The sequence below is a fragment of the Perognathus longimembris genome, chromosome 14 (assembly GCF_023159225.1).
Source record: "Perognathus longimembris pacificus isolate PPM17 chromosome 14, ASM2315922v1, whole genome shotgun sequence".
Taxonomy (NCBI): domain Eukaryota; kingdom Metazoa; phylum Chordata; class Mammalia; order Rodentia; family Heteromyidae; genus Perognathus; species Perognathus longimembris.
Window position 1 is genome coordinate 32,415,923 of NC_063174.1, and position 17,126 is coordinate 32,433,048.

Below are 17,126 nucleotides of genomic sequence, written 5' to 3' on the forward strand. Positions count from 1 at the left end.
TAGTTCAATTTCCAGAATTGAAAAAAAATAGCATTCTCATATTGACAATGTTGACATTTTTATGAAAGGGGTTTTTTCCCTCTCTGGGGAATGTCTGTGTCCCACCCCCTCAAAGGGGTAACTTATATTTTGACTTCCAGGAGCATATGGCTCAGAATCAAGGTCAAATTATACACCTTATCTCTGTGTCAGGAAATACTTCCTTTTTCAGATTCAGTTACTCAGTATGCTAAAGAACTGTAAAACTAGAGAAACTGGGGTCAACTATAAAGCCAACAAGCTTGGGAAAGATTTACTTTATTTCCGATAATGAGGACCTGGAAAGGAGACAAGACTAATCCTATGGATTCCTGCACTTAGGGGAAAGGCTGTATCTTACCACTGCCAATTACAGAGCTCTCTACACCTGCTCCCTTGCTTTCTCATTCTGTCCCTAACTGCTTGTTCCTCTATTAGGCTCAGAGCACTTTGGTGCCCCCTTCAGACACTGTAGGCTCACAACAACTCCAAACCTTCCTGCTGCCCTGTCCACACTTCCACACATTAGACCAAAGGGCCATTATTGTCCAATAAGTGCCAGAAGGCTCGTTATGCAAATGAGCACCATAATTCTTGTAATCCAGAAGACTGCTTTCCTAGTAGAAAATTTCAACAGGAAATAAAACCCAGAGAGTATCGCTAAAGAATTTTCCTTATTGTTTGAAAATAATTTCTTCATCATTTACTTCAGATTCGGAAGAAGAGACGGAGAAAGGGTAAAAAGCAAGATGTTTTGAAGAAAAGGTTTCTGGAAAGAAGCAGCCAAGCAGACTCCATGGAAAACTATATGAAATACAATTTGTTCTAAATTATTTTTAGTTAAATACATATTTTACTTGTTAGCTCTGAAATGATTTTATGACACTAAAATTTTGAAGGAGAAGAGCTCATTGTAGCTGCACTGCCCAAAATTGAGCTAGGCTGGATCTTATGCAGTCCTCCTTAGGTCCAATGTGTACCTCAGAAGGCCACCCTTTAAACAGCACTCTTTTTTTTGTTGTTTGCCAGTCCTGGGCCTTGGACTCAGGGCCTGAGCACTGTCCCTGGCTTCTTCCCGCTCAAGGCTAGCACTCTGCCACTTGAGCCACAGTGCCACTTCTGGCCATTTTCTGTATATGTGGTGCTGGGGAATTGAACCCAGGGCCTCATGTATAGGAGGCAAGCACTCTTGCCACTAGGCCATATCCCCAGCCCCTAAACAGCACTCTTTGAGCCAGGCACCAGCAGCTCACACCTGTAATACTAGCTACTCAGAAAGCTGAGATCTGAGAATCGTGGTTCAAAGCCAGCCCAGGCAGGAAAGTCCATGAGACTTTTATCTCTAATTAACCACCAGAAAACCAGAAGTGGCGCTGTGGATCAGAGAGCTAAAAAGGGCCGGGGGGGGGGGTGGGAAGAGCTCAGAGACAACACTCAAGTCCTGAGTTCAAGCCCCATGACTGAGTGACTGACAAAAAAAAAAAAAAAAGAGCAACCTATGGATGCTGGGTGCCCTCACTTTCTACCTTCTCGTGTGAGTCTCACCTGATTCAACAGACCAGGAATGGAAGATCTCCCTCCCTTGCGTCCCAAGACTCATCTTGGTGATGGTTGGATCCTCTTCCAAAGGCCACAGTTGTGTCAGGCTCCCCTCCTGAAGTTCTCTTTGGGGTGTGAGACCCACTTTCTCTCTCCTGTTCTTCCAGCCTGGGGCACACCACTACTTCCAAGCCAGAAGTGTTCCACCTGCCCTGGATTTCCTTAACTTTACCCATCCAGATGGAAATGGTATCCATTTTGTCTCAGGACCTTTACTGATGCTGCAGTTATCTGACCTCTAATTCTGGCAAGCCTCATTTGACCAGAAGAGGCAGCTTGAAACACCCAGATGCTGGCATCAGCATTCTCCCTAATCACTACTGTGCTAGCAGAGACCGCAGGCACTCCATTCCTTTCGCGTCAGACTGACTTCCCTCTACACCCACAGACCTGCTCTAGGTTGGAGTAGATTTTGCTTGCACCCTCTCCTATAGTTCCCACAAGTTCACCCACATTCAAGTGCTGCACCATCAGCCTCAACATCCGCTCCACCCTTTCCCTGGGAACTCAGCATAGCTCGAGTCTCCCAGCTGAGACACACCAGGGTTGCACACTGTACCACCTCACTCTTCTATGCAGTGTCACCTGTCTGAGTCCCTTACCAAACATGACATCTCTAATTCATACTTGAGTAAAAATAACCTCAGGGCTGAAGTGTTCATACAGCTGTACCAAGTGTATTAAAGACTAAAAAAGGTTTTATTTATTAAGGTCTAGGGTGGTTTATGCCTATAATCCTAGCTATTCAGGAGGCTGAGATCTGAGGATCACAGCACAAAGCCAGCCCAGGCAGGAAAGTTTGTGAGACCCAAAAAGCTGGAAATGGATCTGTGGCTCAAGTGGTAGAGCACCATCCTTGAGCAAAAAATATGAAGGGAAATATTAAATAAATAAATAAAGACTCTTATGAAAGTTTGCATAAATTCAAAGAGCAGAGAACATATTTTATTGGCATTAATACAGATTTTCCTGGCATAATGCAAAAAAAAAGATCAAGGTTAATTCACCTTCCAAAAGGCTAGAATTAAAAGACATTTGCATAAAATCAGAGTTTAAAAAAAAGGTCACAGCAGCTGTTGCAAGACTTTAACAAGAGCTGGATGATGACAGATGCGTTCCCTCTCAATCAACACCGCAGCTTCTCTCATGAGCTTGGAAGCTTTCTGGGCTTAATAAATTGCCACTGGAACTTACAATATGCTAAAGAGAGAATATTTGTAATTTACCCTTTTGCCATCGTTTGGGGAGAATGTCACAGTCTAAGAACCTGAGTTTAATTTCAGAGGTTTGAAAACCTCAATGGCAGCTTCTAGTTACATTTTTTCTGAGGTTTAGTATCATTATTATTATTGGTTATTTATATTCACCAAGTGGCCTATTTAGTAAGGTCTTTAAGGGCATGTAGAGAATTTTGCTTGGGAGAAGGATTAACCAAATCCAAGCACCTTTACCTTGAACTATTCTTTTTACCAACCCCCTTTCCATATGGATCTGAGAAGTCTGTTTGTTGTGTAGGTAATTAATTGCTCAGGTAAAGGGGCAATGAGGTACTTCCTGTAAGGAAGCTTGCAACTGGATTTCTTTTGGAGTAAGGAAGGCTGGTATACAGGTTTTGATCATCTCTGGCCCTTTGTCCGGTTCCACTGGAGATCAGTGATCGCACAGCACTCATGGGAACTTAAACTTTCCCATCCCACTACCTCATTTTATCCAACATATGGGATCCAATGGCTATTGCCTTTCCAAACTGAAGGAGAAATATAAGATACAAATTGAAGCAGAGAAATAATTTGGGTGAAGGCATATATGCTGCGGAGCACACGTTTTCTGCACGTGAGCCTTGTGCTTATGCTAGACTGAAGGGTGATAGGCAATCTCCCCTGTGGGGGTGGTGAGAGTTCGCCCCTGAATCCGGGGGGGAGAGGCGCAGCGCTGTATCCTGCAGGCCCGTGACGTGAGCCTCACATGGTCTCGCACTCCGTGGTGGCAGTGGAACAGCCCCCACACTCACAGCGGACTGCCGCGGGATAGGTGTAGAAGGGGTTCACTCCAGGGTTGCAGTTAGGCAGCTTGACGGTCACCTGTCTGGTCTCCTTGTAGGTGCAGACTTGATGATGAGCTTCAATGTAAGGGGGCTGCAGGATGGGTTTCTATCCCCACAGGTAGAAAACAAGGAACTATTAGAGCTCACCACCCCCAATTCCTTTTCTTGTGACCATTCTGCACTATGGGACATTAACTCAGGCTCTATTTGTTTACTGATGGCTCTTCCCCCAGGAGAAGACAAATTCCTGAAGCCAGGAAGCTGCTTTGGTTGGCTCCCCACATCCTGAGCTCCAATGCCAGGCCCCAGCACACAGGCAGCGCAGGCTGTCAATCATCTAGATCACGGCAAGTGTCTTGTAACTGCTTACAAGGTTACCTCCTATGGCTGGTGGTCCCACCGCCTGAATGAGCCACAAGGCAGCTCTGCTCACAGTCACTCTGCTCACAGCATTAGTGACTTCCCATCTCACTCAGTAAAACACCAGGGCCCTGTGATTCCCACCAGCTTCCCTATCACCCTCCCAAACATCCACGGTGGGGGCGGGGAGGAGGGGCAGCACAGCGCTCTACCCCACCTCCCAAACCACCCAGGCTCCGCCCGCTGCTGGCCCTTCCCCTACGTTGCCTTCCTTCACTACCCTTCTGCTTTGCTTCACGTGCCACCCTTTGGCAGCTCCTGACCATCCTATTTATCATGGCGACAACCCCACACGCCCACCATGGTACTCCTGCGGCCCTTCCTGCTTTGCTCTTCTCCACACCATGTGGCATGGTACACGTTGTATTCTATTGTGAGACCTTTCTCCCACTCAAGACAGTGAGCTTCGGCAGGACAAGGATGCTTGCCCATTTGCCCACTGCTGTGCTCCAGTACCTAAATCAGCACCCAGGAGGTCTCAGTAACTATTCCCAGTTATGCCAATGGTAGCCGGCAGAGGCAGTTTCCTGAATGCTCTATGCAATCTTCTTCTTCTTCTTCTTCTTCTTCTTCTTCTTCTTCTTCTTCTTCTTCTTCTTCTTCTTCTTCTTCTTCTTCTTCTTCTTCTTCTTTTCTTCTTCTTGTTGTTTGTTTGTTTTGCCAGTCCTGAGGCTTGAACTGAGGGCCTTGGTGCTGTCCCTAAGCTTTTTCACTCAAGGCTAGTACTCTACCACTTGGAGCCACAGAACCACTAATGCTTTTCTGGTGGTTAACTGGTGATGAGTCTCACAGACTTCCCTGCCCCAGCTGGCTTTGAACCAGAATCGTCAGATCTCAGCTTCCTGAGTAGCTAGGATTTATAGGCATGAGCCACCAGTGCTAGGCCTGTGTACTCTTCTGATAAGCTAAGAGTCACTTTCACCTTTCATGGACCGTGAATTCAAAAACAATTCTGATAGGGGCTGGGGATATGGCCTAGCGGCAAGAGTGCCTGCCTCGGATACATGAGGCCCTAGGTTCGATTCCCCAGCACCACATATACAGAAAACGGCCAGAAGCGGCGCTGTGGCTCAAGTGGCAGAGTGCTAGCCTTGAGCGGGAAGAAGCCAGGGACAGTGCTCAGGCCCTGAGTCCAAGGCCCAGGACTGGCAAAAAAAAAAACAATTCTGATAGACAGAGCACAGACACCAGAGAAAGATCAATGCAAGATAATGGAAAGCCTCAACGTCTGAAGTTAGCCCTACTGAGCTGGGGCCTCTGCCTGTTCTACCAGAGCTGGAGACCTAGGAAAATCACTGATGTCCAGGAAGCCTCCACAAAACACCAACCTCATACACTGTGGTGACATTAGGTAAGAGGATGTGTGACACAAGATAAGTGCTCCATTAATGTAATTAATCCATTGTTCTCATGAGAGCAATTGTAAGGAAGGTATATGCTTCAAAGGACAGTGCCTTTACCTGTTCTGGACCCCAATAAAAGGTAAATATGAAGTTGGGTGCTGGTGGCTCATGCCTGTAATCCTAGCTACTCAGGAGGCTGAGATCTGAGATGGAATCTAGCCTAGGCAGGAAAAGTCCATGAGAGTCTTATCTCTAATTAATCACCAAAATAGCTTGAAGTGGAGTTGTGGCTCAAGTGGTAGAGCACTAGCCTTGAGCACAAAAATGTGAGGACAATGCCCAAGCTCTGAGTTCAAGCCCCAAGATTGGCATACACACACACACACACACACACACACACACACACACAGAACAATAGATAACAGATTGATATGTAAATAATATAGATTCATACATACATACATAATTAGGTCTGTACACAGATACATAGATATATATGGCTGATAGGTGATAGACAGATGACACATAGGTATATACCTAAATAGGTAGATGCATAGGCACAAAGGTGATAGGTGATAGGTAGGTATATAGGCAGACAGACAGACAGACAGACAGACAGACAGACAGCAGACCAATAGGCAGATGATAGATGATAGGCAGACAAGCAGACAGGTCAGAGGTGGAATCCTTGCCTGAGTGTTACAGAAAAAGCAACCTTTCCATGTCAATTAAACAGAAAAGCTGAATTCGTTCTCAGCCATTTTCTCCCACCCCTATTCTGTGTCTTCTTATCTGGGGTCCCATGCATATCAGACATCAGTTAAATTTGAATTTCAGATAATTCTTTTTTCTCTCTCTCTACTCTCTTTTTTTGCCAGTCCTGGAGTTTGAACTCAGGGCCTGAGCACTGTCCCTGAACTTCTTTTGCTCAAGGCTAGTGCTCTACCACTTGAGCCACAGCGTCAGTTGCAGCCTTTTCTATTCACATGGTGCTGAGGAATCGAACCCAAGGCTTCATGTATGCTAGGCAAGCACTCTACAGCTAAACCACAGTCTCAGTCCCTAATTTTTCTCATAGGCATTATTCTAGGCTTATGCTAAAAATAATTATTTATCTGAAATATGAATTTACCTGAACTTCCTGAGTTTTTCCTTTTTTTAAATTTCACTTTGTATTTGAGGAGACTTCATTGGTAGGAAAATTGGTGGTCTTTTTCTTTCCTTTATTTGGCTGCTTTGGAGTTTTTGGCAGGAGGGGGATTGTTTTGTTTTGTTTTTGCTATATCTAGTCACAATAAAGTCAGGTAATGAACTATCACTATCTTTAGTAGTAGGTCCAGCAGTAACTCCAGCCCCTCTACCATTATGAACATCCTGATTCTCACATTCTCCCTGTGAAGCTGCCAAGACAAAAGGGTTCTTTATGTCAGAAACCCTGGAAAGATGGGTTTCATCCTCGTATGTATTTCGATAGCTAACTTTCCTTTTCCTGCACCACACAGGCCCCCATACTCCCTGCTCAGATTAAGGAGAATCCAATTTTACATGGCCCCATACTCCCATGGTCTGATCACAGAGCCTGATCAGTTCTCCCAACAAAATTTAAAACCTTGTGTTTGGTAGGAGATGAAGCAAAACAAAAGCCAAGGACTGGCCAGAAAGCCAGCCAGCTTAGAGAAGGAGCTGGCACTGGGGACAAGCAATGCAGAACGATATGATTGTGAAAGAAATGGCAGCTGGATGACAAGGTATGGGAGGGAAGGACTACAGAGAGGCTTTATAACGCTTTTAAAAGTTAGCCTGAAGAGGCTGAAGTTTAAAAGATGCACCATCCATGGGAGAGCCATATTGCCAAGGGCACTGAAATTCAGTATTGACGCTTGGTCACGGAAGGCTTGGAACCTGGGCAGCAACAAGATAAGAGCTGAGTGCTGGGAATATGGCCTAGTAGCAAGAGTGTTTGCCTCGTATACATGAAGCCCTGGGTTCGATTCCCCAGCACCACATATATAGAAAACAGCCAGAAGTGACACTGTGGCTCAAGTGGTAGAGTGCTAGCCTTGAGCAAAAAGAAGCCAGAGACAGTGCTCAGGCTCTGAGTCCATGCCCCAGGACTGGCCAAAAAAAAAAAAAAAAAAAAAAAAAAAAAAAAGATCAGAGCTGAGCCTAGGGGAAGGGAGTCAGCTACTTACCTTGTGTTGTGATTTGTATGGTTTCCTCTTCATTCTTCAACCAACTCCTCATCTCAGGCTAATAAGATTCTCACCTTCAGATTTTTATCCCTATTTTATATGAAAGGCTAGGCATAATTTAATATAAAGGGACTTAATAGGTCTGTCACTGATCATCCCTGAGGGGAACAGGGCTGGGGTGAGTGAGTGAGGAGGGGTCTGGGCCCACCCCTCACTCATCAGGCAGCTTAGGAGTTCTTTACCACAGATGGAGACATAAAGGGAAGAGACCAGATCAAAGGCTTGGATCACTGTCTCTATGAGACTGTGTGGTCAGGGCCCCTTTTCTATCTGTAAAATGGGTGGAACAAGAGCCTGTTTTGACCTCCATGAGATGTCTCCCAAATGCACAGATATCATGGAAATCAAGCTGTGCATCTTATCAACGCTTTCTTGGAGGGGCAACTTCTTTCTGATCACTTTCAGATAATGTTAAGTAATGGCCTTGCTGCTTACCTCCCAGGTCTTACATCGGCCCCAGCAGGCATCAGTGGTGATCCGCAGTCCCCTGCAGCCCGGCTTCCTGGCCAGGAAAGTAAATTCTCTCACAGCACAGCCCACAAAGGTGCACAGGTTCTCACTGGAGGTGCTGAGGACAGAGCCACAGCTGCACAGGACGAGGAAGGCCCCGGCACAAAGGACAAGGCAAGTCCACTTCATGCTGTTCCCAGAGATGCAGAAGTAGATTTTAACAAACCCAGCTGCCCACAGTGTGACAGCCAAGAATGTGCTGGTGGCTGTCAAAGAGACCTTGCTCTTAGCACAAGAGAAGAAATGAGGTAGGAAGTCAGAAGTGCCCATAGAGTCCAGCAAAGGAATGCCAAGGTTTCTGTAGCAGGCTCCACCACAGATGTATGAAGTATTCTAGAACCTAACCGTAGCAGTACACACCCAAGTTTTTCCTAGTATAACCTAACTGCTGGAGTTGACGTGTATATCAAAGAAATTTGTCCCAACAGTGTCTTTAAAATGAACACAAAATAGAGTAACACAAGTAATGCATAGCTGAGCATAATACATGGTACATAAATATTATTTTAACTCAGCTCTGGGATTTTTGAGTGCCATGCTACAAGCTTTGCTCAAGATTACATTTTCAGGGCTGGGGATATAGCCTAGTGGCAAAAAGTGCCTGCCTCGGATACACGAGGCCCTAGGTTCGATTCCCCAGCACCACATATACAGAAAACGGCCAGAAGTGGCGCTGTGGCTCAAGTGGCAGAGTGCTAGCCTTGAGCGGGAAGAAGCCAGGGACAGTGCTCAGGCCCTGAGTCCAAGGCCCAGGATTGGCCAAAAAAAAAAAAAAAAAAAAAAAAGATTACATTTTCATTGTCATGGTTGAGGCATAAATGGGGAAAGGAATCCACAATAATGTTATGCCTACATAAATTGCTACTAATCCAATGTACCACAGAACCAAGACATATAGCTGACTTGATGGCCATTGATAAAACATCATTACTCACTACAAACTACCTCTACTTTCCACTTGTAATGAACCAGGTCATTCAATTTAAAATCAAATGGTGGAAAACAATGTACACATTTCCAACCTAATCCAAATCTATAGTCAAGTGTTTCATCTTTGAGTCTCAGCCATTTCCTATGCGCTTGTAACTGGCATGGGCCTTTCATGCTTGGTCCTCTCGACAGAATACATCTGGATGTGCAAGTGAGGGGAGACATTGCTTTTATGGGCTACCACAGCTTGTGAGCACATGAGATGGGCTGCATCTCCAAATCAGAGGTGCTACCAGTCTCTAGGAAGCTTCTCTGGGATCTTTTCAGGAAGAATGAACTTAAAAAAACTGAGAGCTACTTACCTGGTCTTGCTGGAGCCAATGCTTCTTGTAGAGCTGACACCTGTGCCTGAGGTTTTAAAAAGTCCCAAAGAGGCGCAGGACTTTGCTCTGGGGAAATGTACCCTGTTACTGGACTGCTTGCTTACTCAAATATATAGGGAAAGTCTTGTCAATCAACACAAAAGAGAGGCAGATTCTTACAGGAACTACTAAACACATCAAAGCTGTGGAATATAAAGACAGTCTCTATTTTCCAAAAACTGATTCACTTAAAGGGTGGTGTTTTGTTTCTTAACATCAACTACTGAAACAGCAAGTTGCCTCAGTGGGTGACATAATCCCAGGAAAATCCTCAGAGGTAATTCACCTGGTTCTCAGAGAACAAATTCACTGGGGCAAGATGGATTAAATTTTCCCTCATGGTAACCACACGTTTCCTTTAAACAGGAGTAAGTCACTAGCAGCTCGTGGCCAACTCTTTCCTTGAATTCACAACACATCCAACACATTGAAAAAAATCAAAAGACACTAAAGATAACTGGAAAGAACATGGGATCCCTCATTGAAAGATGAAAATTACAATGAGAAGAAATGTTGGCAGTCTTCAAATTAGTTAAGTAGTAATATTACTATCTTAAAAGGCATCATATAGGAGAATATGCCAAGATATTCAAAATGATTATCTCATGTATGGAAATGGAACATTACTTTTCTTTTTCTATGTGATTTTCACCATTTCTCACACTGACCTGATTTTTATTATAAAAAATCAGTTAACATAAATATTTTTAATGAAAAGAAAGCAATATTTATGCAGCATTCAATGCTACTCTTCTGAAAATATTTCATTAGATTTCTTGGCTTAAAAGGTTAAAATAAGAACAAAATAATTTGTACAGAACACAATTGATATTCCAATGTACAATAATAGCATGCAAATGGATTAAAGCCTATTTGTCATGGCATTTTTCTAGGCGCTCTAGAAAGTAAATGAAGCAGACATCATCGTTGCCCTTAGGAATTTACACATCACAGCAAATCATGACATAGCCAGAGATGTTTAAGACACATATTAAATAACTAATGAAACTAAATAAAGACGTTAAAGCATGCATCTTCATTTTCTGCAAAAAAAAGGCATGATCTTTATGTAAATATATTGTTCATTAGAGGTTTGATTTTCAAAACATAACAATGCCCAGTGGATTCATCAACACACTCCATCCCATTCGTAGCACCTGATTATTTTAGGAGTTTTACAGACAATGGACTTAGACTTGGGGTAAAAGAAGACTTTCTTCAACCCTTCAACTTGGGTACTGTGGGCCCAGACTGCTTACCTGGCACAATCTTCCTAACTTGCTGGGCCAGGAGATCACCTGAGAGTGGGTTGTCACTCTGAGCTGTATTTCTGAAGACAGCTCTTTGCACTGTTTTACAACAGAACACACTATGTGTTGGCAGTGTCACAAAATGCAGACAGACAACCCAGGGAGGCCAAGAATACCTTTCTTTCCCCATCCCCAAGTGCCTTCACATGCGGAGGCCTGGCACCCCTGCCTTCTCCCCACCAGTAGCAACCTGGCCATAACAGCCACTCAGCATTCCTAAGCATCTATTCAGTACCAAGCACCATGGACTCTGCTACATGCTCATGCACATTATCTTCCAACCTTTCAACAATTCTATAAGACCATTAGCATTTGCTCTTTTTTACACTGTGAGAAATGCAGTCTCCATCATTTTGTAATCTGCCTCAACAATACTGGAGGTGGCAGATGGGTTTGTTTCATCTCTGTAACCAATCCCAGTCAATGGGAACTGGCTGCTTGAAAAACTGGGTTTAGAAAGTAACTGATTGACTGGACTAAGAACAAATCCTTGAGTTCAAATCCCAGTTCTACCAAAAAAGAAAAGAGGAAGGAGGAAGAGGAGGACAAGGAGGAATAAGAGGAGGAGGAACAGGAGGAGGAGAAGCAGGAGGGAGAGAAAGGGGAGTTGGGGAGGAGGAGGAGGAGGAGGAGGAGGAGGAGGAGGAGGAGGAGGAGGAGGAGGAGGAAGAGGAGGAGGAGGAGGAGGAGGAGGAGGAGGAGGAAGAGGAGGAGGAGGAGGAGGAGGAGGAGGAGGAGGAGGAGGAAGAGGAGGAGGAGGAGGAGGAGGAGGAGGAGGAGGAGGAGGAGGAGGAGGAGGGAAAAAAATAGATTGAAACTATTCTAAGCACAGAAGTTGTCTGTCAGCTCTGCTGTGGCTACTGAAGGGGGAATGGGGTGCAGATACTACTGTGCACAGTCCTTACACTCCACCATGCACAGCCTCTCCATAGGCCCAGTGAGAGAGGCCTCATAATCTGTCTATCTACCCTCTTCCCTTTCATCTAAAATGAGTTCCCTCCATTGCAGTCACCATCTTGAGGAGGCAAAAATGGAGGCCCTGTCTTGGGATAGACTCATTAAGGACAAAGAGGGAAAGAAGGAAAGCTATAGTTTGGATATGGTTTCAATGTCTCCCTCAACCATTTATGTGTGGAAGTTGAGTATCATTGTAAGGTAGTAAGTGAATGAAAACTGAATCTGATTAAAGTGTTGAGAAATGGGGCCTTTGTAGACATAGCTGAAGCAATCTTGAGCAAAAAGAGCAATTGAGCCACAATGATCAACTGGTATTGACACAAAAGAAGGCACATGGACCCAGAACAGAGAACCCAGAAATAAACCCTGAACATCTTCAGCCAACTGGTTGTTGCTAAGGATGAGAGAAAACAAACACTGGAGAAAAGACACATTGGTGCTGAGGAAATGGGATTATCTATCTATAGCAAAATGCAACTAGATTAAGTAAAACTAGATTCTTTAAGAATCAACTCAGACAAGATACAGTGGCTTCCACCTGTAGTCAGGAGGAAGAAGAGCAGACTAAACAGTTGACAAAGATTCCATCTAAACCAACAGCTGAGCGTGGTGGCACATACCTGTCATTTCAGCAATGTAGGAAGTGTAAATAGAAAGATCATGATTCATGCTGGCCCATACATAAACATGAGTTCTTTTTTTAAAAATTTTATTGTCAAATTGATGTACAGAGAGGTTACAATTTCATACGCTAGGCCTTGGGTACATTTCTTGTACTGTTTGTTACCTCCTCCCTCATTCCCCCCTCCCCCTTTCCCTCTCCCCATATGAATTCTTAATTCAAGAAATAACCAAAGCAAAAAAGGACTGTGGGCATGGCTCAAGTGTAGAGTGCCTAACTAATAAACACAAGGCCCTAGACTCAAATCCAATCTACGGAAGTTATTTATCTATTTATTTAAACAAACAAATAAATAAGGATTAAGTATCTCAATGTAAGGCCTGAAATTTTGAGTCTACTTGGGTGCCACTTGTACAGGAGGCCCCCATCTCCAGTATCATGGCTGCCTCAGACCCTCCATGAAGCCCAGAGTCCTCACAACGTGGACCAGTCATTTCATCTTGAGACTGACACCTATGCCAGAATTCAATGTAAGAATAGGAAACAGGGTAGGGAAGAGATTCAGAGGCCAGAGCTCGTTTCCCAGCACTGGTAACAGGAGCAACAAGAAGACAAAGGACATGCTGCCTGGTGGCGCCCTGATCCATAGCAGCAAGGAGCTAAAAATGCACAACACACAGGCAACAGTCTCATTTTTTCTCTCTCTGTAAAACAAAGTCTCAAAGGCTAGCTTGAAACATGTAACCCTCCTGCCTCAGCCTCCTGAGTGTTGGGATGACAAGAATGAAGACCCCATACCCAGTACCGCAACAAACCCTATCGTGTTGAGATCACTCCAGATGTTTCCTCCAAGCCATTGTGGAGGGAGTAGCCCAGCTGGCCATCAGATGTACTAATCCTGAAAAGAACAAATAGATGGCTTATGCACATGTTATTTGTTCTTCAGAAAAAAAAATATTGAGAAAGAAAAGAGAAGAGAACAAGGAGAAGAGAAGAGGAAGAGAAGCAAAGTGAAGAGAAGAGAAGAGGAGGGGAGGGGAGGGGAGGGGAGGGGAGGGGAGGGGAGGGGAGGGGAGGGGAGAGGAGAGGAGAGGAGAGGAGAGGAGAGGAGAGGAGAGGAGAGGAGAGGAGAGGAGAGGAGAGGAGAGGAGAGAAGAGAAACAGAAACACTTCAAGCTATAGGTATAGATAACTATTTCCTGAATAGACTCCAATAGCTCAGGAAATGAAAGCAAGAATTGGCACACTGAATAACACAGGCTTAAATAATTAAACAAGTGCAGTGAAGGAAAGGATTCATATAGCAAACAGATGACCTATGGAATGGGAAAAAATCCTTATCCAACAGTGGAGTTACCCAGAACTCACACATTAACAACAAAAGAACAAGTAACCCAATCAGTAAATAGGCAAACATTCCAAACAGATGTTTCTCAAAAGCAGAAGCACAACTGGTCAATAAACATATGAAAAAAATGCTCAACTATAGCCAGAATAAGTACCATGAAGAAAACAAACACATGGGAAAGGAGAATCCTTATACAGTGCCAGTAGGAAGGCAAATTAATGTAGCTCTATGGAAATAGGTATGGGTGCTCCTCAAAAACTGAAAAATAGAACTACCATATGGCCCAGGTATACCACTCCTGAACATATACTGAAAGGAATCAAAGTCAACATACAACCAAGAACCAGTATTAATCCTGATACAATTCACAATAGACTAGGTTCCCATCAGCTGATGAATGGATAAAGAAAATAGGATATATAGATTGATAGATATAGATATAGATAGTGGGATATTATTCAGTCTTAAAGAACAAAATCATTTATAGGAAAAGTATGGCATAGGAGATCATTATGTTAAGCCAAATAAGCCAGACTCCGAAAGACATATGTTACATGTTTTTTCTTATATGTAGAAGCTAGAATTGGAGAAGGCAGGCAGGCAAGAAGGCAGGAAGTGGGGAAGGGAGGCCTGCCTGCCTGCATGCCTGACAAAGGCACAGGCTAAGAAAGGGTAAGAGCCAAAGGAAGGGAGAAGAAGGGAAGGAAGGATAGTAGTGCTGATCAAAGCAGTATAAGCCACGTGTAGTGGCTCACGCTTGTAACTCTAGCTACTCAGAAGGTTGAGATCTGAGGATTGCAGTTCAATGCTAGTCTTAGCAGGATGGTCCATGAGACTCTTATCATCAATTAACCACTCTAAAACCAAAAGTGGTGCTGTGACTCAAAATGGTTGAGCACAAGTTCAAGCTGTAGGACCAGCACCAAAAAAAAAAAAAAGCAATATATATATACACATATACATTGAAACGTCATAGTGAAACTTTTCAATACGCATCATTAATATGCATTGTAATAATAATATTAAGAAACAGGCCCTCTGGCATGTAATTCATATTAAATATGATCATCTTGTCAGCAACTCCACTGCTAAGTCTTAGTGAAAACACAGACACCAACGGCTTTCTGCGCACTCCATCTCTTATGATGTGATGCTGTGTCCTCTGTAGAAGAGGGCTATCACCAGATATAACCCCTTGACTTTGTGTCCCTCTTTTCTTCCTAACTCACTTTGTCTGTTGTGGCGTGCTGTTGGCAGCAGGAAATGGACTAGCACAGGCCCAAGGGGAGCATGGTCACAGAGGAAGGCTGAGCCAAGTTGCATGCCTTGATCATATACACTTGCATATTGCTTTTCATATCACTTATATACACAGGTTGGGGGGGCGGCTCTGGGCTCATCAAAGAAGATGAATGTTGAAGACTTAGAATAGAATAGATTTTATTGGAATGTCACGGCTTCCTCAGAAAGCACTAGGTATTTGTGTTATTGACTCAAAGCAATCACATTTGCCCTGGAAGATGGTGTTGTTGCTAGGGTAACACTTTTCTAATGAGACTAAAAATAGTGAAGCCTGAATGACATATCTGTTGCTTGTCACCGATTTGTTTCAAATTAAGGGACACAGGGGTTAGGCACTGGAGAGAAACGTTTTTCCTTGCACCTGGCATCCCATTGTGGGATGCCACGGCTTTGCAGGACACGTGACTAATACAGAGGGGGCTTTAATGAGTCGCAAAGGCCTGTCTTTCAAGAGCATCCTGTATTCTCGCTGGAATGCATGCATGTTTTAGGGTCCCACAACCCTTTGTTTGGAACCCCCTAATCACACAGACAAGGCCAACCCCATTGTTAGCTAAGCTTTGAAGCAACCAAATTTCAGTCATTGACTAGATTTTCATCTCAGGAAACATCCTTAGATCATGCCTGCGGTGGGCACCAGAAGGAAGGACAGAGAAGGGAGCCAGAGAGCAGGACTGTTCTCAGGGCTCTCATCACCTGCTTCACCAATAGGCACGAAGCAACTATTTTGTGCCAGGCACTGTCTCCCTCCGGGGTCATGGCGCCCCTCACCAGCAGTACACGATGACAATGACGCAGGAAAGAAAGTAGAATGTGCTCCAGTGATTCACACTCAACTCTGGCTGATTTGACACTATCAGGCAGCTGTGGTCGCTTTGTCACCAAGGACCCGTGAGAAGTCATCACCCCAAGAGATCATTCTGTCTGCCTTGTGGACACAGCTGGGACTCAGACATGGAGACTCGGAGCAGAAGTAGCTAGGAGTCAGTCCAGGGAAGAGAAGTTTTCCAGAACTTACCAAAATGCTTACTTCTCCAGAGCCAGGTCATTCATTCAAGAGGTTCAGCACACATGAATGCCATCAGCCTGCTAGCCCAGCACTTCCCACACCAACGCCATTGCACAACTCTGCCAAGTGGGATGAGCGAGCCCGGAGCTGGTGGTACACATCACCTGTAATCCCAGCACTCAGAAGGCTGAGATGTGAAGACTGCAGCTGGAAGCCAGCCAAGGAAAATGTGTGAGCTCCTTTTTGCCTAACTAATCACCACACACATGTACATACAACCTCAAAAATTTCTGATTGATGTCTGACTCCATCCACAGTAGCTAGAAAAGCCTCAGGTAAATTGAAATCATACTCTGACTTGAGCATTCTGGTTGAAACTCTTTTTTTTTTTTTTTCATTTTTTGCCCATCCTGGGATTTGAACTCTGGGCCTCGGTGCTGTCCCTGAACCTCTTCGTGCTCAAGGCTATAGTGCCACTTGCAGCTTTTTTGAAAAGTTTATTGGAGATAAGAGTCACAGGGGGACTTTTCTGTCCAGGCTGGCTTCGAACCACAATCCTCAGATCTCAGCCTCCTGTGTACCTAGGATTACAGACATGAGCCAGTGGCACCTGGCTCTGGTGGAAACTCTTGAAGGCACCAGTGACAGGCAATCAACATAAAGAGAAAGTCCTGGATGAGGCTTTCTCCCTAGTGCCTCCCCCAAGCCTGCTGCTCTCTACTCGGTCTTGACACTTGCTCTTTCCCCTCCTGCCCCCTGCCTCCACTGAAGCCTCTGCTCATCCTCTGGGACATGGCTTAGCTGCCACTTCCTACCCGATGCCCTCTCTGCCCTACAGCTCTGAGAACCATCCATGCCATGTGCCCCTCACACTAGCCACCCCCACAGTCCCCTTCGTGTCACATCATCATCACCGACAGCTCACTGTCCCCAGCCTCAACCAGTCCCTTAAGCTCCAAGTTGCTGCTCTTGATCCTCCTGCAACCCCACATCCACACATCCTGTGCATCAGAAACAATCAACACTTCTTCAATATCTAA

The 17,126-nt window shown here is 44.6% G+C and overlaps 1 protein-coding gene across 1 annotated transcript; it reads right to left on the reverse strand.

Annotated features, from left to right (window-relative positions):
- Positions 1–3,569: 3,569 nt before the first annotated feature.
- Positions 3,570–8,336, reverse strand: Gphb5 (glycoprotein hormone subunit beta 5). The gene is made up of 2 exons (XM_048362586.1): positions 8,112–8,336; positions 3,570–3,767 (listed from the first exon to the last, which is right to left on the reverse strand). Exons 1-2 carry the CDS (start codon positions 8,313–8,315, stop codon positions 3,579–3,581), a joined length of 393 nt encoding a protein of 130 aa, XP_048218543.1. The 5' UTR covers positions 8,316–8,336; the 3' UTR covers positions 3,570–3,578.
- Positions 8,337–17,126: the final 8,790 nt, after the last annotated feature.

Bases quoted from the DNA above. Each gene is read 5' to 3' on its own strand.
- Gphb5 (XM_048362586.1), bottom strand. From the start codon at position 8,315: ATGAAGTGGACTTGCCTTGTCCTTTGTGCCGGGGCCTTCCTCGTCCTG. The intron at 3,768-8,111 runs GTAAGCAGCAAG...CTGTGGGGATAG, and splicing joins GCCGATGTAAGACCTGGGAG to AAACCCATCCTGCAGCCCCC.